At 44.1% G+C, this 23813-nt stretch overlaps 1 protein-coding gene across 1 annotated transcript in view; it reads right to left on the reverse strand.

The window, feature by feature from the left end:
• LOC129699151 (low-density lipoprotein receptor-related protein 1-like) overlaps nt 1-23813 on the reverse strand; it is an 877455-nt gene that overhangs the window by 309080 nt on the left and 544562 nt on the right. The window contains exon 36 of the mRNA XM_055638819.1: nt 12850-13039. Coding sequence (XP_055494794.1) covers nt 12850-13039 — 190 coding nt within the window. The remainder of the gene's footprint in view (nt 1-12849; nt 13040-23813) is intronic.

Raw genomic sequence — 23813 nt, forward strand, 5'->3', positions numbered from 1 at the left:
TACCACGTCAAACAGAAGACCTTGTTAATAGTTTATCCCCACAACTGTCTTGGCCTCACCTTATCAGAATTATTTCCTTTGTCTTTATTCCCCAGTCTCTTTCTAATATAAAACCAACTTGTTCTGCCTGTATTTGACCAAAACATTAATTCTGTTTGTCTTTAGTTTAGTTTATTTTTGTCACGTGTACCGAGAAACAGTGAAAAGTTTTTTTGTTGCTTTCTATCCAGTCAGCAAAATGATTATATATAATTACAATCCATGGTGTAGAGATTCTAGAACAATGTTTAGTGCAAGATAAAGTCCAGTAAAGTCCAATAAAAGATAGTCTGAGGGTCTCCAATGAGGTAGATGGAAGATAAGGGCTGCCCTCTAGTTGGTGATAGGATGGTTCAGTTGCCTAATAAAAGCTGGGAAGAAACGGTCCCTGAATCTTTCTGTAATGCTGCCTGACCTGCTAAGTATTTCTAGTATTTTTTGTTTTTATTATAATAAGAGAACTGCATTTTTGAAAATCAGATAACATTGCTGATTGCTGAGTTGCTGATAATATCAGCATGTGTTCGTACAGGGGAGGTCATATCTTAGTTGTTTTTTTTGCAGAAGTGACAATGGCTATTGAGGTAGGACCATGGATGTTGTCTTTTAGTGCTTTTTCGTGAAACAGTTGACCCTGTCTCATGGTAAGCTGATCCAGAAGATTAAGACCTCCACAGATGAATCCTCAAAGACTTGATAGAGAAAATTTAAAAATTGGTTGGTCATAAAAGACAGAGAGGGAAGTGGTGCACTGGTGTAATTCTGACCAGTGGCCTGTGACCATTTATGTTCCACAGTGATTAGTGCTGACTCCTCTGCTGTTGGCGATATATAAATAAGTTGGCTGAAAACGTGTGTATTTCTAAACATAGGTGGGCTTATTAGTAGGTTTACAAATAATGCAAAAAATGGTGAAGTTATGGATATTGAGGAAAGTTGTCAATGGATACATATTACGAATGTTTGAAATATGGGTGGAGAAATAGTATATGGATATTAATCCAGACATGTTACATGTGGGGGGGGGGGGGGGGGGTCAAATGTAAGAGGAAACTATACCATGCATTGGAGGATCCTAAGGAGCATTGATATACAGAGGGATATTGGGGTGCAACTCCATAGCTCCCTGAAAGTGGACACACTAGTCACCTCAGATGGTAAAGAAGGCATCTGACATACCCGTCATAGTCGCAGCAGGTTGCTGAACATTTTCAACATGTTGAAAATCCAGAGGTGACCAAAAAAAGGTACGACTCTTTGGGCAACTACTTGGGCAACCACGTCACCCCGCGACTATTTTCGGCGACCTGCTGCAACTACGATGGGTGCCGGCAGTCGCTGAAAAAATTGCGTAAGTGGGACAGGCTCTTTAGGGTAGACATTCAGAGTCTTTTTCCCAGGGGAAAATGTAAAATATCAGAAGGCACAGCTTTAGGATGAGGGGGGAAAGTTTGCAGGATGTTTGTGAGGTCAAGTTTTGTTTACTCAGAGAATGGATGGTGCCTGGAATGCACTGAAAGGGGAAATGGTGGAAGCAGATATGAAAGCAAGTGAAGAGGTATTTCGACAGTTGCATTAACAGTTAGTGGGATGTAGGGGCATTAATCATATGTTGGCAGATGGGATTACTTTAATAAGGCATCATGGTTGGCAAGGAAATGTTGGGCCAAATAATTTGTTTCTATGCAGAACTGCTTTATTTTCTAAATAATTGAAAACTAAAGTGGCAAGCCTCAACAACAGAAATGTGAATTGAACATATTTAGTCACAGGACATTTTGAGTCACAAAACTATGTACAGGTGCACAACCTTTTATCCGGTGTTCCAGAAACCGAAAAGCTCCGAAAACCGGCCATTTTTTCCAGATGTCGTCTGCGCACCAAAGCTCGCGTTTGGCGCCAAACCTGACCCAAAACGACCCACGGTCAACCCAGGTCTGTACTACTGTAGCGGCTGCCTTCTCCCTGGAGACCGGGAGACGCTTAAACATCTGTAAATCATTGCTTAAATGTTAGTCAGTTAATTTGGAGGGCTTTTATGTGAAGGGGGGTGAAGGGGTAAACTTTAATTCTTAGTCCCCTACCTGGTCGGAGAGGCGGGGAGCGGTCAATGCCTTACCGGGTCGCTGTGCAGTAAGCTCCGCAGCGCTGTGGCCGGTGGGGCCGCGGGCGGCGCCGGTTGTAGCTCCGACCCCGGCAACTCTACCCCTGGCTGCGAGGTGCTCCAAATCCAGCGCGGCCCGCGGCCGGACGCCCCAGCTCCGCGAATGTCGGGAGTCGGCGGCGTCGCAGCGCTGGGATACCAACGGGGTGCGGGCAATGCCTTACCGGGTCGCCGTGCGGCAAGCTCCGGAGCGCTGTGGCCGCCGACACACAACATCGCGGAGCGTCGCTGGATTTGGAGCCGCGCAGCCAGGGGCAGAGTTGCCGGGGTCGGAGCTCCAACCGGCGCCACCCGCGGCCGGACGGAGCCCCCAGCTCCGCGGCTCCAAATCCAGCGACGCTCCGCGAATGTTGGAAGAAGGCGGCCACAGCGCTCCGGAGCTTGCCGCACGGCGACCCGGTAAGGCATTGCTCGCTCCCCGCTGGTATCCCAGCGCTGCGACGCCGCCGACTCCCGACATTCTCGGAGCTGGGACGTCCGGCCGCGGGCCGCGCTGGATTTGGAGCGCCTCGCAGCCAGGGGTAGAGTTGCCGGGGTCGGAGCTACAACCGGCGCCGCCCGCGGCCGGACGGAGCCCCCAGCTCCGCGAGGTTGGGAGTCGCCGACCAGGTAGGTAGGGGACTAAGAATTAAAGTTTCCCCCTTCACCCCTACACCACCACCACCACATAAAATCCCTCCAAACTAACTGACTAACATTTATGCAATGATTCTCCCGGTCTCCGGGGAGGAGGCAGCTGCTCCAGACTTTTCAAGCCGCCCGCGCTACCTACCTAATCTACGCTAAAAATCTTCCATTCTGAAATCCGAAAATGTCCGAAATGCGACAAGTGTCTGGTCCCAAGGCTTTCGGATAAAAGGTTGTGCACCTGTATTGTATTATTTATACATTATTAAAATAAGCCAGACTAATATTGAAGGACAACTATTTTTTTTTCAGGAAAACTTTTGATTATATAAGGTATTTAAACACGTTTTTCATTTATATTTAACATTAACACCCTCACCCGAATCGTTACATAACAGAGGCCTAGATATGATTGAGGGAAAGAAATAGGGAGCATTTAAATCCTCTGTCAGTCTGCTGCCACTTGTATAATGGAAGACAATTTCCATGTCTATTGAATAAACCTCCTCTAAAAGCAATGAAAATTGAATAAATGTATTTCTAAACAAATTATTTTTGTGACGTTTAATTTTTTGAATATTGCAAGAGACAGCCACATACTGTATATCAAATTAACCACTGTAAAATCATATTGAATTTAAAGAAAAAGTCTTTGTTGCCTAATCTCTTAGCACTCTGGCAACATGCTGGGACAGTAAAAGCAATTTACTTTGGAAATGTCTCTCTTTTTGCAGTTGTGAGAAACTTGTTTATGAGATCAGTATTTGATCTGCTGAAAAAGCATACTTACATTCAGTCTTACATTGGCATTTATATACATTTTTTGTGTTTCTGCTATGATTTAAAAACATCTGACCATCAATGGAAGGATGACCAAATAGGAAATGAAACACTTAATATATTTTAACCCACTGCCTTTACGAGTTAAAATCTGGCACAATATTAAAAAGATTCAATAGCAATCTTCTCCAAAACTAACTCAGTAAAGTTTTAGAGCACCAAAAAAGTGGCACATAGATCTACCATAGTTTCAACAGTATTATGTGTGATGGTAAACATTACCATTACATCCAGATAAAGAATTTGTACTGCATAAACAATGTCCACAAGGAATTAATTTAATTTAAGATTACTGTAAGAGGGAATTTTGTATTAAACGTGTAACCTGAATCTGGTGTTCACGTGGGGTCAAGTTGCCCTATTAATTACGGCTTTGATAAAAACAGACACAAAGAAAGGGTGGTAGTGAGTTTCTCAAACAAGTTGGTTTAATCAAGACCTTAACAGTATGCATTAGGAAACACTCTAAAGCCTCTGTCTCACTTACGTGTCTTTGGCACGCTAATTACGCGACCTCGTGGTCGCCTTGAGGCTCGTCGGACCCGCAAAGGTCGCGGGCGATTTCATGCGCCAGCACAGCCGTCTGGAGCACATGACATCATTTGAAGATGGACACAAAATGCAGGAGTAATTCAGCGGGACCGGCAGCATCTCGAGAGAAGAAATGGGTGACATTTCGTGTCGAGACTCTTCTTCAGTCTGAAAGAAGGGTCTTGACCAGAAACGTCACCCATTCCTTCTCTCCAGAGATGCTGCCAGTCCCGCTGAGTTACTCCAGCATTTTGTGTCTATCTTCAATTTTCTTGTCCCCGCTCTGGGAGTAGGAGTGGGGGGGATCCGGACCGCAACGGCCGTGAGCCCCAGGCCGAGTTCAGCGATTGTTTGCCTGCTTCTGCTGCTATTGAAGGTGAGACGTTGCGTCGCGCCAAAGTCTTGGGCCTATCCCACTTTGGCCATCAGTTACGCGATAGGCCGATGGCGCGCGAAGATTTTGTTCGCTACAAAAATTTAGGAGCCCCGTGCGATGTCATGCACAACTGGATACCCCTCCGCGCTTCTCAGTGGGACCGGCCCTGCGCGGCCATACGATGCCCGTGCGCCTCAACGCGACTACGAGGTTGTGTAATTTGCATGCCAAGGACACGTAAGTGGGACAGGCCCTTAAGAGAGCCCAAAGTGTTCCAAAGATTTGCAGCACCCACTGCATTCTTACATTCTCACGATACAACGGTTGCATGTGGATTCTACATTTTTGAAATAATTCATCATTGACGAGTGTCTCTGTAGTCTTACATCTTTTTATTTACCCAGTTATATTTAAACTTATGTTCCAGCTATTTAGAAAACCATTGTCCCGTTTGTCTAACAAATTAGCACAATAAAAGTCACTGCTCCCTGATCAATTTTATTGCCTCAGCTCAGTTTACAAACCCCAAAGTATATTTTAACCAAGAGATGGAAGTGTCAACATCCAAAGTGTCAACATCTCTTATAGCCAATACTGCCTAATACAGTAGGAGGCAGTTTCCTAGGGAACCACTTTTCTCACCATCTCCATTCCTATGCTGTGGAGTCTAAATACCATGATAAATTTATTTATTGCCTCTCCAAGCATAAATTCCCTTCACTATGTTGGCCTCTTATACCGGCATGGTTCCCCAGCATGTATGCTCTATGTACATTCCACTGCAAATGGTTGGGCTGGATTCAAAATAATCAACTAAATTGCAAACAAAGTTTGAACTTTGAATTGCATTGTTGGAGGAGAATAAAGTTATTGAACCATTTCCCAATTAATGAGTAATTAGCCTCTACTGATGGCTGGCCAGAAATATAAATTATATGGCAATATGTTACAATGATTATCACGATAAAGCTAATAAAATGAAAATCGCAATTAGCTGTTTTAAATTCATTTATGCAGGAGGGGTCATAAGAACAATGCTTTTAAAAAACTATTAGGTCCGACATCTGTTGTTCCCCCCAGAGGTTCTTACTATGTGTTTGAATGCATTTATGCTATTTGTATTTTAAAAGAAAATGCAAAACAAACAACGTAACAATAATTTCGACACAATTATTATTTCTAATTATCGGAGATGCCTCTGCAAACTATCACCTTATTTTCTTTCTAAGATTTTGCACATCCCAGAATGATTACAAAGGAATTGTATCCAAAAGCAAGAATGGGCAATCTTGCCTAAATGTGACCTTTGCTTCCCTTGAATGAGTGCCAAGAAGCTTGCAGTGATTTGACTGTGAAAGTCCATACTGCTCTAGAAATCCTTCTAATAGAGCTCATTATAATTGAATTATTGCTTTGTGATTTTCCAAAGCATATGTTAGATTATGAATACATTAGCAAGAAGGTCAACACTGTGATCTCTCTAGTTGGGACATTTTGCATAATTTACAGTGCTAACAACCCCATATTTTTTTTTAAGAATGAGGTTTAATAAGTAGCATTATAATGCAACTTGTAGAAATGTCAGCAGAGCAGAAGAATGCAAGTATCGGTCAAGGCATTTCTGGATTTTAACCAGTTCATTTGAAAAAAACAAATAAATAGAAAAAAAGATCTATTCATTGTATAGAATCCGTTCATTCACTTGTGAACAAACAACTACAGGCACAGATATATAACTCAAGACACCAGGAGCACAGCAGGCAGTAAATGTGGCAAGAGGTACAGCATTAACTTTTCAGGTTGAAAACATTTTTGGCAGAACTTCAAAGAACTTTATCTTAAACCTTTAACATTTCACCCTGCACAGATGCTGGTTGATCCGAGCATTTCTAACATTTTCTATTTCTATTTCAGATTATCAGCATCATTTTTTTTTTCCATTTTAAGCAAAAAAGCATTTTTTTGCACACAGGAGGGACAACTGGAGTATTTGGTTTCATTAATGATGAATTACAGTGCTAGGCAACACCGTTTTGAATGAGAAGAGAGTTATGGTGGGTGAATAAACGAGCCACGCATGGTGTAAACAAAGAGATCAACACACACGCGAATGGGAGAGGGCTGACCCAGGTGTCCATACTTATACTAGGGCACACCCCTAAACCTCGTGACAAATGCTTCCCGCCATTACCCAGTCACGTGACCCTACCCTGACTGCCAAGTGTTCGAATACAGGTGGCCTAACCACCGTGTAGTGCCATAGGACCCCACACCCCCCAGAACCTGAAGCACGAAACCGAAAGGGTAGACGAACGTGGCGGCCGGACCTCATACACACATCCCCTCCCCACAGGGGACTCACCCGAGGAATGCGAAGGTGGGAGCGGGGAGAACTGCGGACGCCCCCGACGACGAGGCAGGGCCACCAACACAGTTTGACTCAGGTCGACGTGAGCAGGCTCCAACCATGCCACCGACACAGTCTCACGTCGACCCCCCATGTCCAAACAAAAAGTCGTAAGACCGCTCTGCAGCCCTCGTAAGACGGCTGCAATGCGTGCAATGCGCATCTCGGCACAGGCACACAAATGCACAATTCTGAAGAGCAGCTGGAATGTGTGAAGGCACCATACCATGGCAAGACGTCGGAACCGGAGCAAGCGTGCCCACCTTCTGCCGCAAACGAACCAACACCGAGGAAGGCGGCTCCTGCGACCCACGCACTGCTGGAAGGAAATCCCCCGGAACAGTAAGCGGAGCACCATACACCAACTCCGCCAATGAGGAAGCCAAATCCTCCTTAGGGGCAGTGCGGATCCCCAGCAACACCCAAGGTAACTCGTCCATCCATTCTGGCCCGGTAAGCCGTGCCTTGAGGGCGGCCTTCAAATGCCAGTGGACTGGGGATAGTAGGCCATAATAATGTGGAGCCGAACCCCCAACAGGTGAGCCACAGTCGACCACAACTCAGAGGTGAACTGAATCCAAGGAAATGTCCACAGGCACACCAAAATGAGCAATCCAATAGGCAGCAAGGGCACAGGACGCAGCAGAGGTGTTGGTCAGCAGAACAGCTTCCAGCCACCGCGTAAAACGATCCACCATGGTGAGGTGATGTGTGACACCTGGGACGGAGGCAGCTGACCCACGATATCCACATGCACATGATCAAACCGCCGATGCGGCACGGCAAACTCCTGAACAGGCACCCGGACATGCCGCTGGATCGTGGATGTTTGGCACAGAACACACGCCCAGGCCCAGTTACTGACCTGTTTGCGCAAGCCATGCTACATGAACTAGGCTGCCGCCAGCGCAATCGTAGACCGGATGGACATGACGATGGGCTGCGGTTGACCAGTAGAGATATCACATGGGACAGTAGCACCCACAGGGCCAAATGGGACATACTCCAACACCAGCCCAGAGATGGCAGTGCGGTAGGCGGGCATCTCTGCAACCTCCAGTTGAGCCGCCGGCAAGGCAGGAAAATCAATCCCTGGAGCGACATCCAGAACCGCAGTGATGGCAGGCGGAGACAACGTGTCGGCAAAACGGTTGTCCTTTCCTTCGACATGGCGGACGTTCATGGTAAACTCGATGTATGCCATGTGTCTCTGCTGCCGAGCACACCAGGGATCCGACACCTTCCCAAACGCGAAAGCGAGAGCCTTGTGGTCCGTGAAGGCAGTAAAAGAACGGCCCTTGCAAAAATAATGGAAGTTCCTCACCGCCAGGTACAACGCCAGGAGCTCTCGATCCAATGCGCTGTATTTTTGCTCTGCAGACTTGAGCTGTCGACTGAAAAAGGCCAGAGGCTGTCAGCACCCATCATGGAACTGCTCCAACATGCCCCCCACTGCAGAGTCCGAGGCATTGACAGTCAAAGCAGTCCAGGCAGCAGCCTGAGGATGAATCAGCATGGTGGTGTAATCGAGCACCTCTTGGCCTCGTCAAACGTGCCCATGGCCTCGACGTTCCACATAATGTCCCACTGCTTACCTGCCAGAAACGGAAACAGTGGCCGCATAATCCGAGTCGCCGCAGGTACAAAGTGGTGGTAAAAGATGACCATACACACAAACTCCTGTAGTCTCCATATCGTGGAAGGCCGCGGGAACTGGCCAATGGCCTCCATGTTTGGCAGCTGAATTACACCATGCTGGGTAACCCGATGGCTCAGGAAATCGATGGAACTGAGGCTGAACCGGCATTTATCGAGGTTGATGGCCAGGCCGTGCTCGCTGAGCCACTGGCAGAGGAGGCGGGGTGCGCACAGTGCTCCTGGCGGGTGCGACTAGCAACGAGAATATCATCCAAGTAATTAAATAGAAAGTCCAAGCCGCGACTCAGTGTGTCCATCAGGCGCAGAAAAGCCTGCGTGGCATTTTTCAGGCCAAAAGGCATTCGTAGGAATTCAAAAAGGCTGGAGAGAGTAATGATGGACATCTTTGGCACATCCTCGGGGCGTACCAGGATCTGGTGGCAGCCCCGCATGAGGTCGACTTTGGAAAAGAAACAGGCCCCGAATAGAGGGGCGGAAAAATCCTGGATATAAGGGATTAAGGGACAGAAGTTTAGGGATAATATCAGGTACCGATCAGCAATCGTGTCATTATTGAGGCAGCGATAATCCCCACAAGGTTGCGAACCACTGGACCGCCTTAGGAACCATATGGAGGGGAGAAGCCCATGGACTGTCCGAATGCCGTACAATCCCCCCAGGCCTATATTTGGTGGAACTCCTCTTCCTCTTGTCGTGAGGAAGTCGGCGTGCTTGTGCGTGGAGCGGGGAGCTTGAGGTAAGAATGTGGTGCTCCACACCGTGTTTGGGGCTGGTCAAATGGAATTGTGGGGTCAAAAGGTCCGAGAACTCCGCCAGTACCTGCGCATAGACATCCTCCCTCTTAAAGAATCAACAACAATACAAAGCCATAAACTAAGTAAGGCATGTACAGCAATCGATGACAAACTGGAGGAAAGTCAAACATAGTCTGGATACTACATAGCCGGCCTACAAACACATGTACGTTCCTTTTCCCTGGGGAGAGAGCAGGTGGTTTCACAGGCGAGGGAGACTGGACCAACGTCCTGGAGATGAAGCAGGAGGCTGTGGTGCAGGCAAAGACGGGACAGACAGAGGAGCCATTGCAGACATGGATTGTTGTGCTGGCAGAAGCATGTGAATGCCACTAGACGCAGACGGAAGTGAACTTGAACGATCTGGATAATATGAACTGGCTCGTTCATAGGCAGGATATGTTGCCTGTTACGCCTGTAGGTGCCGCCATTGGCACTGACGATATATGAGCGTGCCTCTGAAGCAATTCCAGAAATTACTCCAATACGGTCGTGGCCTTTGTCAGTCTGTTAGCGGACCACCTGCCCTTTGGTCAATGGTGGCAGTGGCCTACTTGTCTTGTCAAAACATTGTTTTTGAATGTCACGCTTCTGTTGCAACCTGGATTGAACCTGCTCAGGTGGAATCACATGTGGGATCTACTACAGGCATTGTGGCACGGGTCTGCCTTGACAATAAACGTTGAGCGGGTGAACCCAAGATGGGGTCACGGGAAATGTTGCGTAAGTTGAGCAAATCCAGGAATAAGTCAGATTTAGCTCTCTAAGAATGTTCCATGAGTTGTTTAGCACTTTTGCAGCCCGTTCAGCCAGCCCGTCAGACCTGGGATATTCAGGGCTGCTGGTGACATGGTGAAAATTCCAGTGTCTAGCAAACTCCTTGAATTGTTGGCTGGTGAATTAACTGCCGTTGTCAGTTAGCAGTCTGCCCAGAGATCCGAAGACTGAAAAGTGGCGAGATAACTTCGAAATCACTCCACTGGAAGTGGGGCTGCTAAGAAAATCAATGACAAACCTTCCTGAATAAGAATCAACGAGCACCAGGTACTGTTTGCCATGCTAATCAAATATGTCAGCTGCGACTGTAGACCACGGGAGCACAGGTACAGGATGTGAAAGAAGTGGTTGCTTTTGTTGGTGAGGTGCCAAACTGTTGCACACTGCACAGGATGCCACATTCTTAGTGATGTATTCGGCCATGCCAGGCCAGTAAAACATGCTTCTTGCCCGTAAAAGCTTTAGTAGCTTCAGCACCTGGGTGCCCTGCATGAACAGCGTTAAAATACTGATGGTGCAATGAAGCAGGAACCACTGCTTTGTGTCCTTTTAAAATAATGCCATCTTGCAGCACTATCTCATCTAGGACAGCAAAGAAAGGCCGGACTGGCAGCGGAATGTTGTAGTGCGTCTGGCCACGCCTAAGGACGGAGGTAAGCGACCGTAGGGTACTGTCAGCAGCAGTGTAGGCAACCAAGTCCTCTATACAGGACGAAGGAATAAAAGACATAGTCATCACAATAAAGTCATCATCCGGTGAGGGCAGATCCTCGCAGGTCTTCCGGTAAAGAATGTCGGCCAGGTGCATGTCCTTACCGTGTTTGTGGATCAGATGTCACATTTTTGAAGTTGCAGTAACATCCGTTGTAGGTGCGCTGGAGAGGTGTGGATGCGTTTGTTGGAAATGCTGATCAGAGGTTGGTGGTCAGTTTCAATTGTGGCCGTGTGACCAAAGATGAAATCGTTGAATTTCTTGCAGCAAAAACAACCGCTAACAGGTCTTTTTCAATTTGGGCATATCGTTGTTCTGTGTCAGTCGTGATACGCGAGGCACAGGCAATAGGCTTATTGCCATTGCCATCATTCTGGAGGCATGCTGTGCCCAGCCCGTGTTGTGAGGCGTCACAAGTAAGTGTAATCAGTAATTTAGGATCAAATCAAGAGTAGGAGCACCAGACATCTGCCGTTTAAGAGTGTCGAATGCTGGCTGTTGTTGCTCGTGCCAAATCCAAGCATAGTCTCTATGTGTAAGTTGGCGCAATGGGGCTGATATTTCGCTGAAATCCGGAATGAATTTGCTCAAATAGTTGGCCATGCCAAGGAATCTCTGCAGGCTGAGCACGTCTGTGGGTGCGGGAAGCTCATTGATAGTACTAGATTTCGCTGGATCAGTTTTTAGGCCGTCTTTGGTAAATATATGGCCTAAGTATTTTACCTCATTCACATTAATTTGTATTTTTGAGGATTTAGCTTGAGATGGATGGCCTCAGCACACTTCAATACCTTTGTCAGATTGGCATTGTGCTCTTTGACCATTTTTCCAGCAATGAGGATATTGTCCACTACGATGGAGCATGGGTAGCCTGCAAACAATTGCTCCATAGCTCGTTGAAATACCTCACTGTGGTCTCCAAGTGCTCCAGGAAGGCGAGCTCAAAGAGCAGGCCGTCCATTAGGGTGAGCCGATGGCCGATGGCCGTCCATTAGGGTGAGCATCTCGCTCAACAGCTCAGACGGCTTGCGATCGCCGTGTCCGCCCATGTGTAGGAGCCGCACTGCGCAATCCCGGCGGCTGAGCCCAAAGGTCCGCAAAAGCAGCGATTTAAGGTCCTCATATTGGTTCTGATCTGGCGGCGGGCGGAGGAAAGGGACAGGGCAACCGGCTGTCTCCTGATCCAGCGTGCTGACCATTGAGTAGTACCGGGTGTCATCGGATGTGATGCGCCGAACGTGGAACTGGGCCTCGGCTTGTTGGAACATATCTGGGGCTGCGATGTCCAGAACACGGGCAGTTTCAGGGAGACATCGTTCTGATGGGCTGGAATGTCAGCAACCTCGGGCTGTTTGATATTCAAATTGACCGATTTGGATCATTGGGGTCACCAAGATGGCGGGTGAATAAACAAGCCACGCGTGGTGAAAACAAAGAACTTTATTGCTCAGGTAAAGGGATCAACACACACGCGAATGGGGGAGGGCTGACCATGATCTCCATACTTATACTAGGGCACACCCCTAAACCTCGTGACAAGTGCTTCTCGCCATTACACAGTCACATGACCCTATCCCCGACTGCCAAGGGTTCCAATACAGGTGGCCTAACCACCGGGTGGCGCCACAGAGCCACTATTTCCAGGTATTACTATTATCAAATCCAACACCATTAATATCCTAAGCAATGATATTGAACATTTTCAATTACTAACATCAGGATTATTGCTTACTTTCTTATGTGAGAATGCTAATTGCAGCTCAGACTGCAATTGTCACATGATCAGAAGTGACATTTAATAAACAGTAACACAGTGAATGAATTTCTTTGAAATTATGGACTATTAACAATGTGCAGGATAATCAGAAAACAGCGAAGTACCGAAATTGAATCTAATGAACTATAAAAAAATGACCTCCTTACTTGTGGCACTCATCCAATGCAAGTACATGAGGGTGGTCATCAGGAGACATTGCAACAATGATCTCTCGGTCAAAAGCTCCAAATCTGCTTTGGTCAATTGTATGCCTGGTGATGGTTGATGTTGTTGAACTTGTCCAGTAAAGGGCATCCCATGCTTTGTGATAAGCCAAGCCCTCTACTGAGCCAACATCTGTGAATTGAAAAGTCAGAGGTCACAATTGGTCAAGAACATTCATCAATCAGTCAAGTGATCAATAATCAACCACAGTTAAAGATATACATTGTCAAGATCATAACAAAAATTAATTAATTTTGGAAGCACAAATCAAGTAAAATAATTCCAATGTTATCAAAAGTAGAGGTGTTTTCAGGGACTTGAATGTTAAACATCAGGAACTGGGAAAGGCACTCAACAAATTATGATCACTGAAGATAGAGGAAATACCGGCAAATGTTTTAATAAAACATGCTGATAATTCATTTTAGACAATAGGTGCAGGAGTAGGCCCTTCAGCCCTTCGAGCCAGCACTGCCAGTGAATGAATTTTGCTGTTAAACTCCAGCCTTACCTTCAGTCAATGAAAGTGAACACAATGGTACTTCTGGATAATTGTTTGTGGCATTAGATCAGTATGTTTCTGGCTCTTTTTTGTGTCAGGATACAAGAAAAAAGTTTCCAACAATCTATTGCCATCTTCAAACAGGAGGCAACACTAATTAAACAGTAATAACATCTGCTTAGGGAGTAGATGCGCAAATGAGATAAGATGGAAGTGGTTTGAGTGGATGATCGATGGTTGGCATGGACACGGTGGGTCGAAGGGCCCGTTTCCAAGCTGTATCTCTAAAATAAACTAAACTATGTATTTCAGTCTGCCAAGAAAACAGAAACCAAAAATAGAGGCCATTTGATATCATCCCAAGGTTTAATCAAGGTTGAATCCTCATGCTCCATTTCCAGTTAGCTTACAACCTGCACCAACAATTCACAGGGAATCAGAAACAATAGATCACTTGTCTTCTGAATTGCAGATAACGATATGCTGTGGACATGAACTCACTGGATATCCCATGAAAAGCCTTGATCACACAGGCAAAGTAAATTTTCATGGTCTGATTTTAATCTCAGATAGATGAAGAATAAAACATATTTGTAATTAAAACATTTGATACATTAGCAAGGTAAATCCAGTCAAAACATAATTATCACAATTTCTAATATATCAATTGTAATTTGTCTGCAACTGCACAATGTAAGTGGGTGTGATTGGCCGAAGGAATTCAAAATTTATAGGACAGTACATCACATGAACAGACACTTCGTTCGACCCATAATGTCTGCGCTGAACATGTTTCTGGCGAACAACAACGAGCTGCCAGAGGAGGTCGTCAAGGCAGGTAGTTTAAGAAATGCTTAAGAAAAATTTGGACAGGTACTTGGATAGGAAAGGTTTAGAGCGATATAAGACTAATGTAGATGGGACATGTTGGTCGGTGTGGGCAAATTCGGCCAAAGGACTTGTTTCCACACTGCATGACTATGATCTGAAATTTCTGATTTTGTTTGTGTCTTTTAGTCAAATAAAAATCTGTTATGTTTCTGCTCAAGGATATATAGGCATTTGGATGGGCAAGGGCTGATTAGGGATAGTCAGCATGGTTTTGTACGTGGGAGGTCGTGTCACAAATCTGATTGATTTTTTTTGAAGATGTGACAAGAAAGGTTGATGAGGGCGGAGCTGTAGATGGTGTGTATAAGGGCTTCAGTAAGGCATTCAACAAGGTTCCGCATGGTATGCTGCTCAGGAAGGTTAGATTGCAAGAGATCCAAGGAGAGATAGCTGAATGGCTAAAAAATTGGCTCCATGGAAGGAAGCAGAGGGTAATGATGGAAGGTTGCTTCTCAGACTGGATGCTTGTGATTAGTGGTATGCTTCAGGGTTCGGTGCTGGGCCCGTTACTGTTTGTCAAGTTTGCTGATGATACAAAAGTTAGTGGTTTTAAAAAGAGTGAAGATGGTTATGAACGATTGCAGCAGGATTTGGATTGATTGGCCAGGTGGGCAGAAGAATGGTTGATGGAATTTAATACAGAGAAGTGTGTGAGGCATTGCATTTTGGGACGTTGAACAAGGGCAGGACCTGTACAGTAAATGGTAGGCCTCTGGGTAGTTTTGTAAAGTGGAGGGGTCTAGGAGTACAGGTGCATGGGTCCTTGAAGGTTGAGTCGCAGATAGAAAAAGTGGTCAAAAAGGCTTTTGGAACTTTGGCTTTATCAGTCAGAGTATTGAGTATATAAGTTGGGAGTTCATCTTGCAGTTGTACAAGACATTGGTGAGCATGCAGAATATTGTGTTCAGTTCTGGGCACCATGTTATAGGAAAGATATTGTTAAGCTTGAAAGGGTTCAGAAAAGATTTACGAAGATGTTGCCAGGACTGGAGGGTATGAGCTACAGAGAGGTTGAGTAGGCTGAGTCTCTATTCCATGGAGCACAGGAGAATGAGAGATCTTATAGAGGTATACAAAATCATGAGAGGAATAGATCGGGAAGATGCACAGTCTCTTGCCCAGAGTAGGGGAATTGGTTCAAGGTGAAGGGGAAAAGATTTAATAGGAATCCGAGGGGGTAACTTTTTCACACAAAGGGTGGTGGGTGTAAGGAACAAGCTGCAGAGGAGGTAGTTGAGACTGGGACTATCCCATCGTTTAAGGACCAGTTAATGAACATGTACATGAATAGGATAGGTCTGGAAGGCTATGGACAAAGCGCAGGCAAGTGGGACTATTGTAGCTGGTACATTGTTGGCCGGTGTGGGCAAGTTGGGCCGAAGGGTCTGTTTCCACACTGTATCACTCTATGACTCTATGACTCCAATGTGAAATGTAATTGCAAACAAATCTAGCTGATACCCGGCATAAACAGAAATATCTAATTCTTCAATTAATGGGTTGAATAAATTAGTAATTGCTTTGCAGAACAACAGCTATGCACGGGAGCTAGCACAAAAATAAACTTGTAAAACACTATACACGTGAAACAAAATTTGTCACTTTACATTTGAACTTTACCTAGAGAACTTACATCTAAAGAACACTCTTTGTTCTGTTATAAAAATGTTGCATCTGAATCTTAAATCTGTTGAGCCACGTACTATAACGAGGATCATATTGATATTTCTCTTTTTTTTAGGCTTTCTAAACGATTGTTGAATGACTCAAACCAATTGAAGTTAGTTGATGATCGCAACGATACATGGCTATTTTGAACTGTTTCATAGATGGAGTTTGCTCTGTGCACTACCTCCAGCATGCCACCCATTTCATGTGATGATATTTATGTCTGTGTGGCAATTGTGGATTATATCAGCAGGTTGACACCAGAGGATCTGCAAGAGGTGAGGCTGAACAATCTTTGTAGGGTGGCAGCAATGTGGGTGCTAAGCATTGACAGGTATTTCTGCCATAGATCTTCAGAGCTGCTGTCACTACTAGAAATGGAAAAATATAAGATGTAATAAAGTATTTTGTATGCTCTCCAATTTCCTACAACATTAAGCAAATCAATGGCCTTTGAAATGTAACTAATAATTTTAACTCCAATAATGATAATGAATAGTACTTATTTGATAAGAAACGATTGAATTAGCAGGAGAGGCAAATGTTATGGTGAATTTATCACCTTCATCATCTGTGATGTACAATTAAGGGTGTCAAAGCAACAGCTGTGTATCACCCTCTAGATGTGGTGTGTACTGTTTGGATAAGACCATTAACCTTTCCAACCTATAATGTAGGCAAGAAAATCCTTTATTACGTCTCGTTCACTGATTCTTCAAAGCCAACGCATTTTTGTTTTTTGTGAGCCAACTAATCAAGTCCTGTCAAGGACAGGACATTCACCAAGTCATCAGCATTTCACACAAGCAAGCACAGTTCCTCTCTCCCTTTCATTCCTTCACAGATAACATAACCTTTTTTTGGCCATCAGTAGAACATGCAGATAATAATTTATGGAAAAGAGTTCAATGGACAATTCTCTCCTACTTGGATTATTTCCTTCCTTCCATGCCCTTCATTTTTTTGGGAGGGAAAAAGTTGATGTGTGGATAAAACTTCACAAATGTGTTTGAATTAATTACCTAATTCAAAAAGCAATCTTTGTAGCATAGTTACATTTTCCATTGCTCAGTTACATCAATGTTTAACAATAGGGCTTGAGTACCAATGATCTTAATTATAGTCTCACTAAACATCAATGTTATAATGAGCTACACTAAATAAGGCAGACACATTTAGTTGAGGTGGAAGATTAACATAATTACAAGGCAGCCAGAAGAGATTGAAATTAAAATACAGGGCCCCATATGGTACAATGATGGCAAAGTTTAACAATTTAGCATTTTCTGATTGAGGACTTTATAATGGTACCAGATGTGCTCTGAAAACTTTGATTGTCTCTGGCAAGAATGTAGGATTAAGTATCAGCTAGTCATATCTTTAAAATAGATTTTTTTTTTATATCACCAATTGGAACTGGGATTAGTTTAACAAGCAAATGAATAGTGCAAGAGAAAAAAAAACATAAATCTGGTATAGGAAGTAATCCCAGCTGTGCACAATGTATTGCACTAAGAGTATTTGAATTAATACACTGTGCCTCTCATATTTTTCACAGCATAACAAAAATTGTACACGGCCAAGAACTTTTGAATTGTTGTAGTAGTAATATTTTTAATTGTACAAGTCAAAGATGTGGGACTAAGGGAAAAAAAGTTGTTCGGCACGGACTTGTAGGGCCGAGATGGCCTGTTTCCGTGCTGTAATTGTTATATGGTTATATGTGAAATCTGACTAAAACACACAAGATGTTGGGATCACTCAACAGGCCACACAACATCAAAAAAAAATCAGGACTAAGATCCTCATTAGAACTGGAAACTGAAGTAAAGGTGTTTTCAGTGGCAGAGAGGAAAAGGAATGGAGAGAGCAGAAATCTCAGTTGTGACAGGATGCAGACTAAAGTTGTCAAAGTGATTATTGCTTTAAAACTGGCAGAGACATTGAAAAAAATATTACTTGAAACTGTCAACTTCAAAATTAAGTTTGCAGCAACACACCTGTACTTCTTCCAAATTACTGTGAATTGCAATGAAGTTTGGGTGTTGTCCACATTGGAAAAACCTGGTTCAGATTTAGTGACATCTTTGCAGAATACTTTGAATGAGTTCCAAAGAGTGGCCCGTCACTTTAATTTGTTCCATAATTTCCACCCTGACCCCCGTCTTCGATATCTTATATCTCTATCTCTCTATCTATTTATCTATCTATCTCACTATCTATCTCTCTATCTCATCATATACCTATTAAAAGTCTGATCTTGGATGTGTGTGTGTGTGTGTGTGTGTGTGTGTGTGTGTGTGTGTGTGTGTGTGTGTTTGTGTGTGTGTGTGTGTGTGTGTGTGTGTGTGTGTGTGTGTGTGTGTGTGTGTTTATTTGTTAGTATATAATCACATCTTCTCAAAAAAACGACACTCTAACGGTAATATTTTTACATATTCCGGTCAAGATTGTGGCCATGTTGTCCAAAATCACCTTATCAAAAATATTCATGCTTTATTTCTCGAGTTATTAATGAAAATATCTGAAAAAACGTTGAAAAAAAAAACATTTGTCCTCTTGCTCGCGCAGCGAGTGACGTCACCACCCAGACAACCCACGAGCCGGGAGCAAAGGAATATTGCATTCGGGAACCAGCCCTCCTCTGTGATGTCGTGCCCACCCCCCACTCCTCAAGCTCTAACCCCCTCCCACTCCCTCTCTGCCCCCCATGCCTCCTGTGGGGGCTACGGGTAAGGGATGGTTGCCAACGGGTCTGCAATTTGTCTAAAACCCTTCCGTTTTGCGTTGATTTTCCATTTGCGTAAAAACGGTACCAGATAGCCCTATGATTGTATGCCACCTTACTTGCTATTCTCCTGTGTTGTGAGTGCAACAAGTTTTGTTCCAGTTGGTGGAGTAGTACAAAAGTTATGAAGGTTTAAAAATCATAAAAACTGCCTCTTCCGGCACCCGCTGTCAATCATCGGCGGCGAGGAAAATAAAGCTGAAGGAGAAGAGTGAGCAGAGTGTGTTGAGCGAGTGCGTGGAGTGAGCAGCATGCAGAGTGAGCAGTGTGCGGGCTGCTTCTGCTGGCGATGATTGGATGAACTCAGCAGGTCAGGCAAGAGATGTCAGTGTCAATATTTCTGATCTGCTGACCCAGCTTTGCTGCAGGTTTTGCCCTGAAAAGTCATAAATCCTTCCCCCCTCTCCCCCTTCCCCCCAGATGTTGCTCAATCAGTTGAGTCACTCCAGCTGGTTATTTCCAAATTCAAGAACCTGTATGTTTATTTGCAGGAAAATTCTTAGCATTTATTTCACCTTTGTTTTGTACATTTAAGGAGTGATTTAATCATGGCCTCTACTTCTTTTGAAGGCTTGGGAAGTTTGACGTGTCCCCTACAATCTCAACAACAAATGTTGTACCTCTTTTCAAGAAGGCCTGCAGGGAAAATGCTGGGAACTATAGGCCAGTGAGCTTAACATCTGTAGTTGGCAAGTTAATGGAGAGGGATAGGATATGCAAGCATTTGGATGGGAAAAGGCTGATTAGGGATAGTCAGCATGGTTTTGCACGTGGGAGGTCGTGTTTCACAAATTTGATTGATTTTTTGAAGACATGACCAAAAAGGTTGATGGGAGCAGAGCTGTAGATGGACTTCAGTAAGGCGTTCGACAAGGTTGCGTATGGTAGGCTACTCTGGAAGGCTAGATCGCATGGGATCCACTGAATGGATAGCAAATTGGCTCCATGGAAGGAAGGAGAGGGTAATGGTGGAAGGTTGCTTCTCAGACTGGATACCTATGACTAGCGGTGTGCCTCAGGGTTCGGTGCTGGGTCCGTTACTTTCTGTCATTCAGACCAATGATTTGGATGAGAACATACAGGGCAACATTAACAAGTTTGCTGATGATACAACATTTAGTGGTTTTGCAGATAGTGAAGATGGTTGTGAACAATTGCAGCAAGATCTGGAATGATTGGCCAGGTGGGCGGAAGAATGGTTGATGGAATTTAATACAGAGAAGTGTGAGGTGTTGCATTTTGGGATGTCGAACAAGGGCAGAACCTACACAGTAAATGGTCGGCCTCTGGGTAGTGTTGTACAGCGGAGTGATCTAGGAGTACAGGTGCATAGCTCCTTGAATGTCGAGTCGCAGGTAGATAAGGTGGTCAAAAATGCTTTTGGAACTTTGGCCTTTGTCAGTCAGAGTATTGAGTATAAGAAGTGTTTTGGCCTGAAACGTTGCCTTTTTCCTTCGTTCCATAGATGCTGCTGCACCCGCTGAGTTTCTCCAGCATTTTTGTGTACCTATTGAGTATAAAAGTTGGGAGGTCATGTTGCAATTGTATAAGACATTAGTGAGATCATATTTCGAATATTGTGTTCAGTTCCTGTCACCTTGTTATAGGAAATCTTTCATGCTTGAAATATTTCAGAAAATATTTAAGAGAATGTTGCCAGGACTAGAGGGTGTGAGCTATAGGGAGAGGTTGAGTAGGCTGGGTCTCTATTCAATGGAGCACAGGAGGATGAGCAGAGATCTTATAGAGGTGTAGAAAATCATGAGAGGAATAGATTGGGTAGATGCACAGTCTTTTGCCCAGAGTTGGGGAATCGAGGACCAGAGGCCAAAGTGAAAGGGAAAAGATTTAATAGGAATATGAAGGGTAACTTGTTCACAAAGGGTGGTGGGTGTATGGAACAAGCTGCAGAGGAGGTAGTTGAGGCTGGGACTATCCCATAATTTAAGAAACAGTTTGACAGGTACATGGATCGGACAGGTTTGGAGGGATATGGACCAAGGGCAGGCAAGCGGACCTAGTGTAGTTGGGATATTGCTGGTCAGTGTGGGCGAGTTCGGCCGAAGGGCCTGGTTCCACACTGTATCACTCTATGACTCTATAACAGTCACCAACTTTTACAGATAGAAAGCATTTTATCAGGATTCATCACAGCTTAGTTTGGGAACAGCTCGATCCAAGAACGCAAGAAATTGCAGCAAATTGTGGATGCAGACCAGACCATCGCACAAACCAACCTCCCTTCTACTGACTGAATTTATACCTCAAGCTGCCAGCAGCATAATCTAGGATGTCACCCCTTGGCCTCGTCCTCTTCTTCCCTATCCCATCCGGCAAAAGGTATAGTAGTGTGAAAATGCACCACCATCGGAATCAGGGACAGTTTCTTCCCAGCTGTTATCAGGCAACTGAATCACCCTGTAGTGGAGAGAGTCAATAACTTCAAATTCCTGGGCATGCATATCTGTGAAGACTAGTAAATGGTTCAGCAATTTGAGGAATGAAGGCGATTACAAAATGTTGTGTTGTATACAACATGGGTACTGACCTTACTACCATCAAAGGGATCTATTGAAGGTGCTGTCTCAAAGAGGCAGTCAGCATCATCAAGATTGCACACCATCTTGGTCATATAGTATTCTCATTTCACTCCTGCCATTGGGAAAAAGGAGTCTGTAACCTGTAATGTCCAGGTTCTGGAACAGCTTCTTCCCACAACCATCAGGCTATTAAACACTACACACTCAGAAATATGAAATGCTTGGCTTGCAATAGTTACATTGGACTTTATTTTGGTCTTTATTTTGTTTTTGCATGATATTGTTTTTTTTTAGTTTATTTAAATGTTTTTGTTTGTTATTTTTTATTGTATTATCTATTGAGTGATTTGATTGCCATCCTGTGGTGTTGCTGTAAGTAAGAATGTTGCTGTTCCATTCCGGTACATATAACAATGAAACACATTCTCTCTTTTTCTCCTTCTCTCTCTATTACAAATCAAAAAGCTGGTGCTTCCATTAGCAGTCACCATTAAATATAGTATTTCACTATTTGATAAACTTTCCACTTGTTAAAACTCATAGTAAAACTGCACTTGAAGTTACTTCCTGCCTCAAACACATTTATCACCTGGACATGTCTATAGATTATAGCCTTTAAGAAGGAACTGCAGATGCTGGAAACTTGATGCAGATTCAAGGACCCAAGCAGTCGTTACAGGTGCGACAGAGGTTCACCTGCATCTCCTCCATCCTCATCTATTGCATCCGCTGCTCTAGATGTCAGCTGATCTACATCGGTAAGACCAAGCCTAGGGTTGGCGATCGTTTCGCTGAACACCTCCGCTCGGTCCGCATTAACCAATCTGATCTCCCGGTTGCTCAGCACTTCAACTCCCCCTCCCATTCCGAAACCGACCTTTCTGTCCTGGGCCTCCTCCATGGCCAGTGTGAGCACCACCGGAAATTGGAGGAGCAGCACCTCATATTCCACTTCGGCTATGCACCCTAGCGGCTTCTCCAATTTCAGGTAGCCCTTGCTGTCTCCTCCCCTTCTCAGCTCTCCCTCAGCCCTCTGGCTCCTCCTCTTCCTTTCTCCTTTCTTCTCCCCCCCCCCCCCTCCCCCACCCTACATCAGTCTGAAGAAGGGTTTCGGCCTGAAACGTTGTCTATTTCCTTCACTCCATAGATGCTGCTGCACCTGCTGAGATTTTCCAGCACTTTTGTCTATCTATAGAATATAGCCGTCTAGAGATATTGATAGTTATACGGTAAATTCAAACATTTCTTGTATCATATGCACCCAAATTCAGCATATGGTTGCAAAATAAAACACATTTCTTTAATCAAAACCATTCTAACCCAAGGTATAAAATCAAAATGTTGTTTGTTGCTTTACAAAAGAACTGTTCAACGTTGCAAAGGAAAGCAGTGAAACATTGAATGTAATAAAGAGAAAACAAATAGCTCACAGCAAGCTTAAGTTGATGACATACTCCAGAGAATTCACAGATGTTCAGAGAAACAGCTTCACAGGAAAATATTTTAAATGTCTTTAGAAGTGTTTAAATGATCGCCAGCCTTCAAATTAACAACACCACCTATCTACTCATTGTTGTAGGAAGGAACTTCAGATGCTAGTTTAAACTGAAGATAGACACAAAATGCTGGAGTAACTCAGTAGGACAGGCAGCGTCTCTGGATAGAAGGGATGGGTGACATTTCAGGTCGAAATCATTCTTCTGGCTCTCCACATTCACTCATTCCTTCTATCCAGAGATGCTGCCTGTCCGGCTGAGTTACTTCAGCATTTTGAATCTATCTACTCATGTTATTTGCCAAAAATCAATCAGGCACTGCCATGCAAGAATCTATTGCTTCCAATACAATGTGTATTCAAAGTCTACTGTTAAAAAATGAAGGATTTGTACTTACATACCACCTTTCACATTGGTTTTAGTTCACCCTAAAAAGTAGTTTTTAATTGGTCAAAGCGACTAATTTGGACATGACATTCAGCAAAATTTTTCAATTAATAATTTATTTCAGTTAAGTTGATTGAGAAACATGCATTTATCAGGACACAAAGGATGACTCTCCACAAAATTGTGCCTTAGCACATTCAAAAGCCACTTAAGAGAGCAAACAGAGCTTTTAGATAGGGTAAATGCACAGTCTTCTACCCAGGATATGGGGAATCAAAAGTAAGAGGACGTATTTAAGGTGAAAGGTGCAAGGTTTAGTATAGACGAGAGAGAACCTTTTCCCTCAGAGGGTAGAGGGTTAATGGAAGGAAGGTTAATGGAATGAGCTGCCAGAGGAAGTATTTGAGGCAGCAATACAGAATTTTAAAGACACTTGGACAGATACATGGATAGAAAAGGCTTAAAGAGATATTTGTCAAATACAGGCAAATGGGCCGAACTCAGAAGGGGCACCTTGGTTGGTATGGAGCTGGTTCCATTTCTATAATAGTTCAGCAATTACCTAAGTGCTATCAGTGGATAAAGAGCCAATTTTAAATAAAAGTATCTTACACTAAATTACATGAAATAGGCG

The sequence above is a fragment of the Leucoraja erinacea genome, chromosome 7 (genome assembly GCF_028641065.1).
Source record: "Leucoraja erinacea ecotype New England chromosome 7, Leri_hhj_1, whole genome shotgun sequence".
Lineage (NCBI taxonomy): Eukaryota > Metazoa > Chordata > Chondrichthyes > Rajiformes > Rajidae > Leucoraja > Leucoraja erinaceus.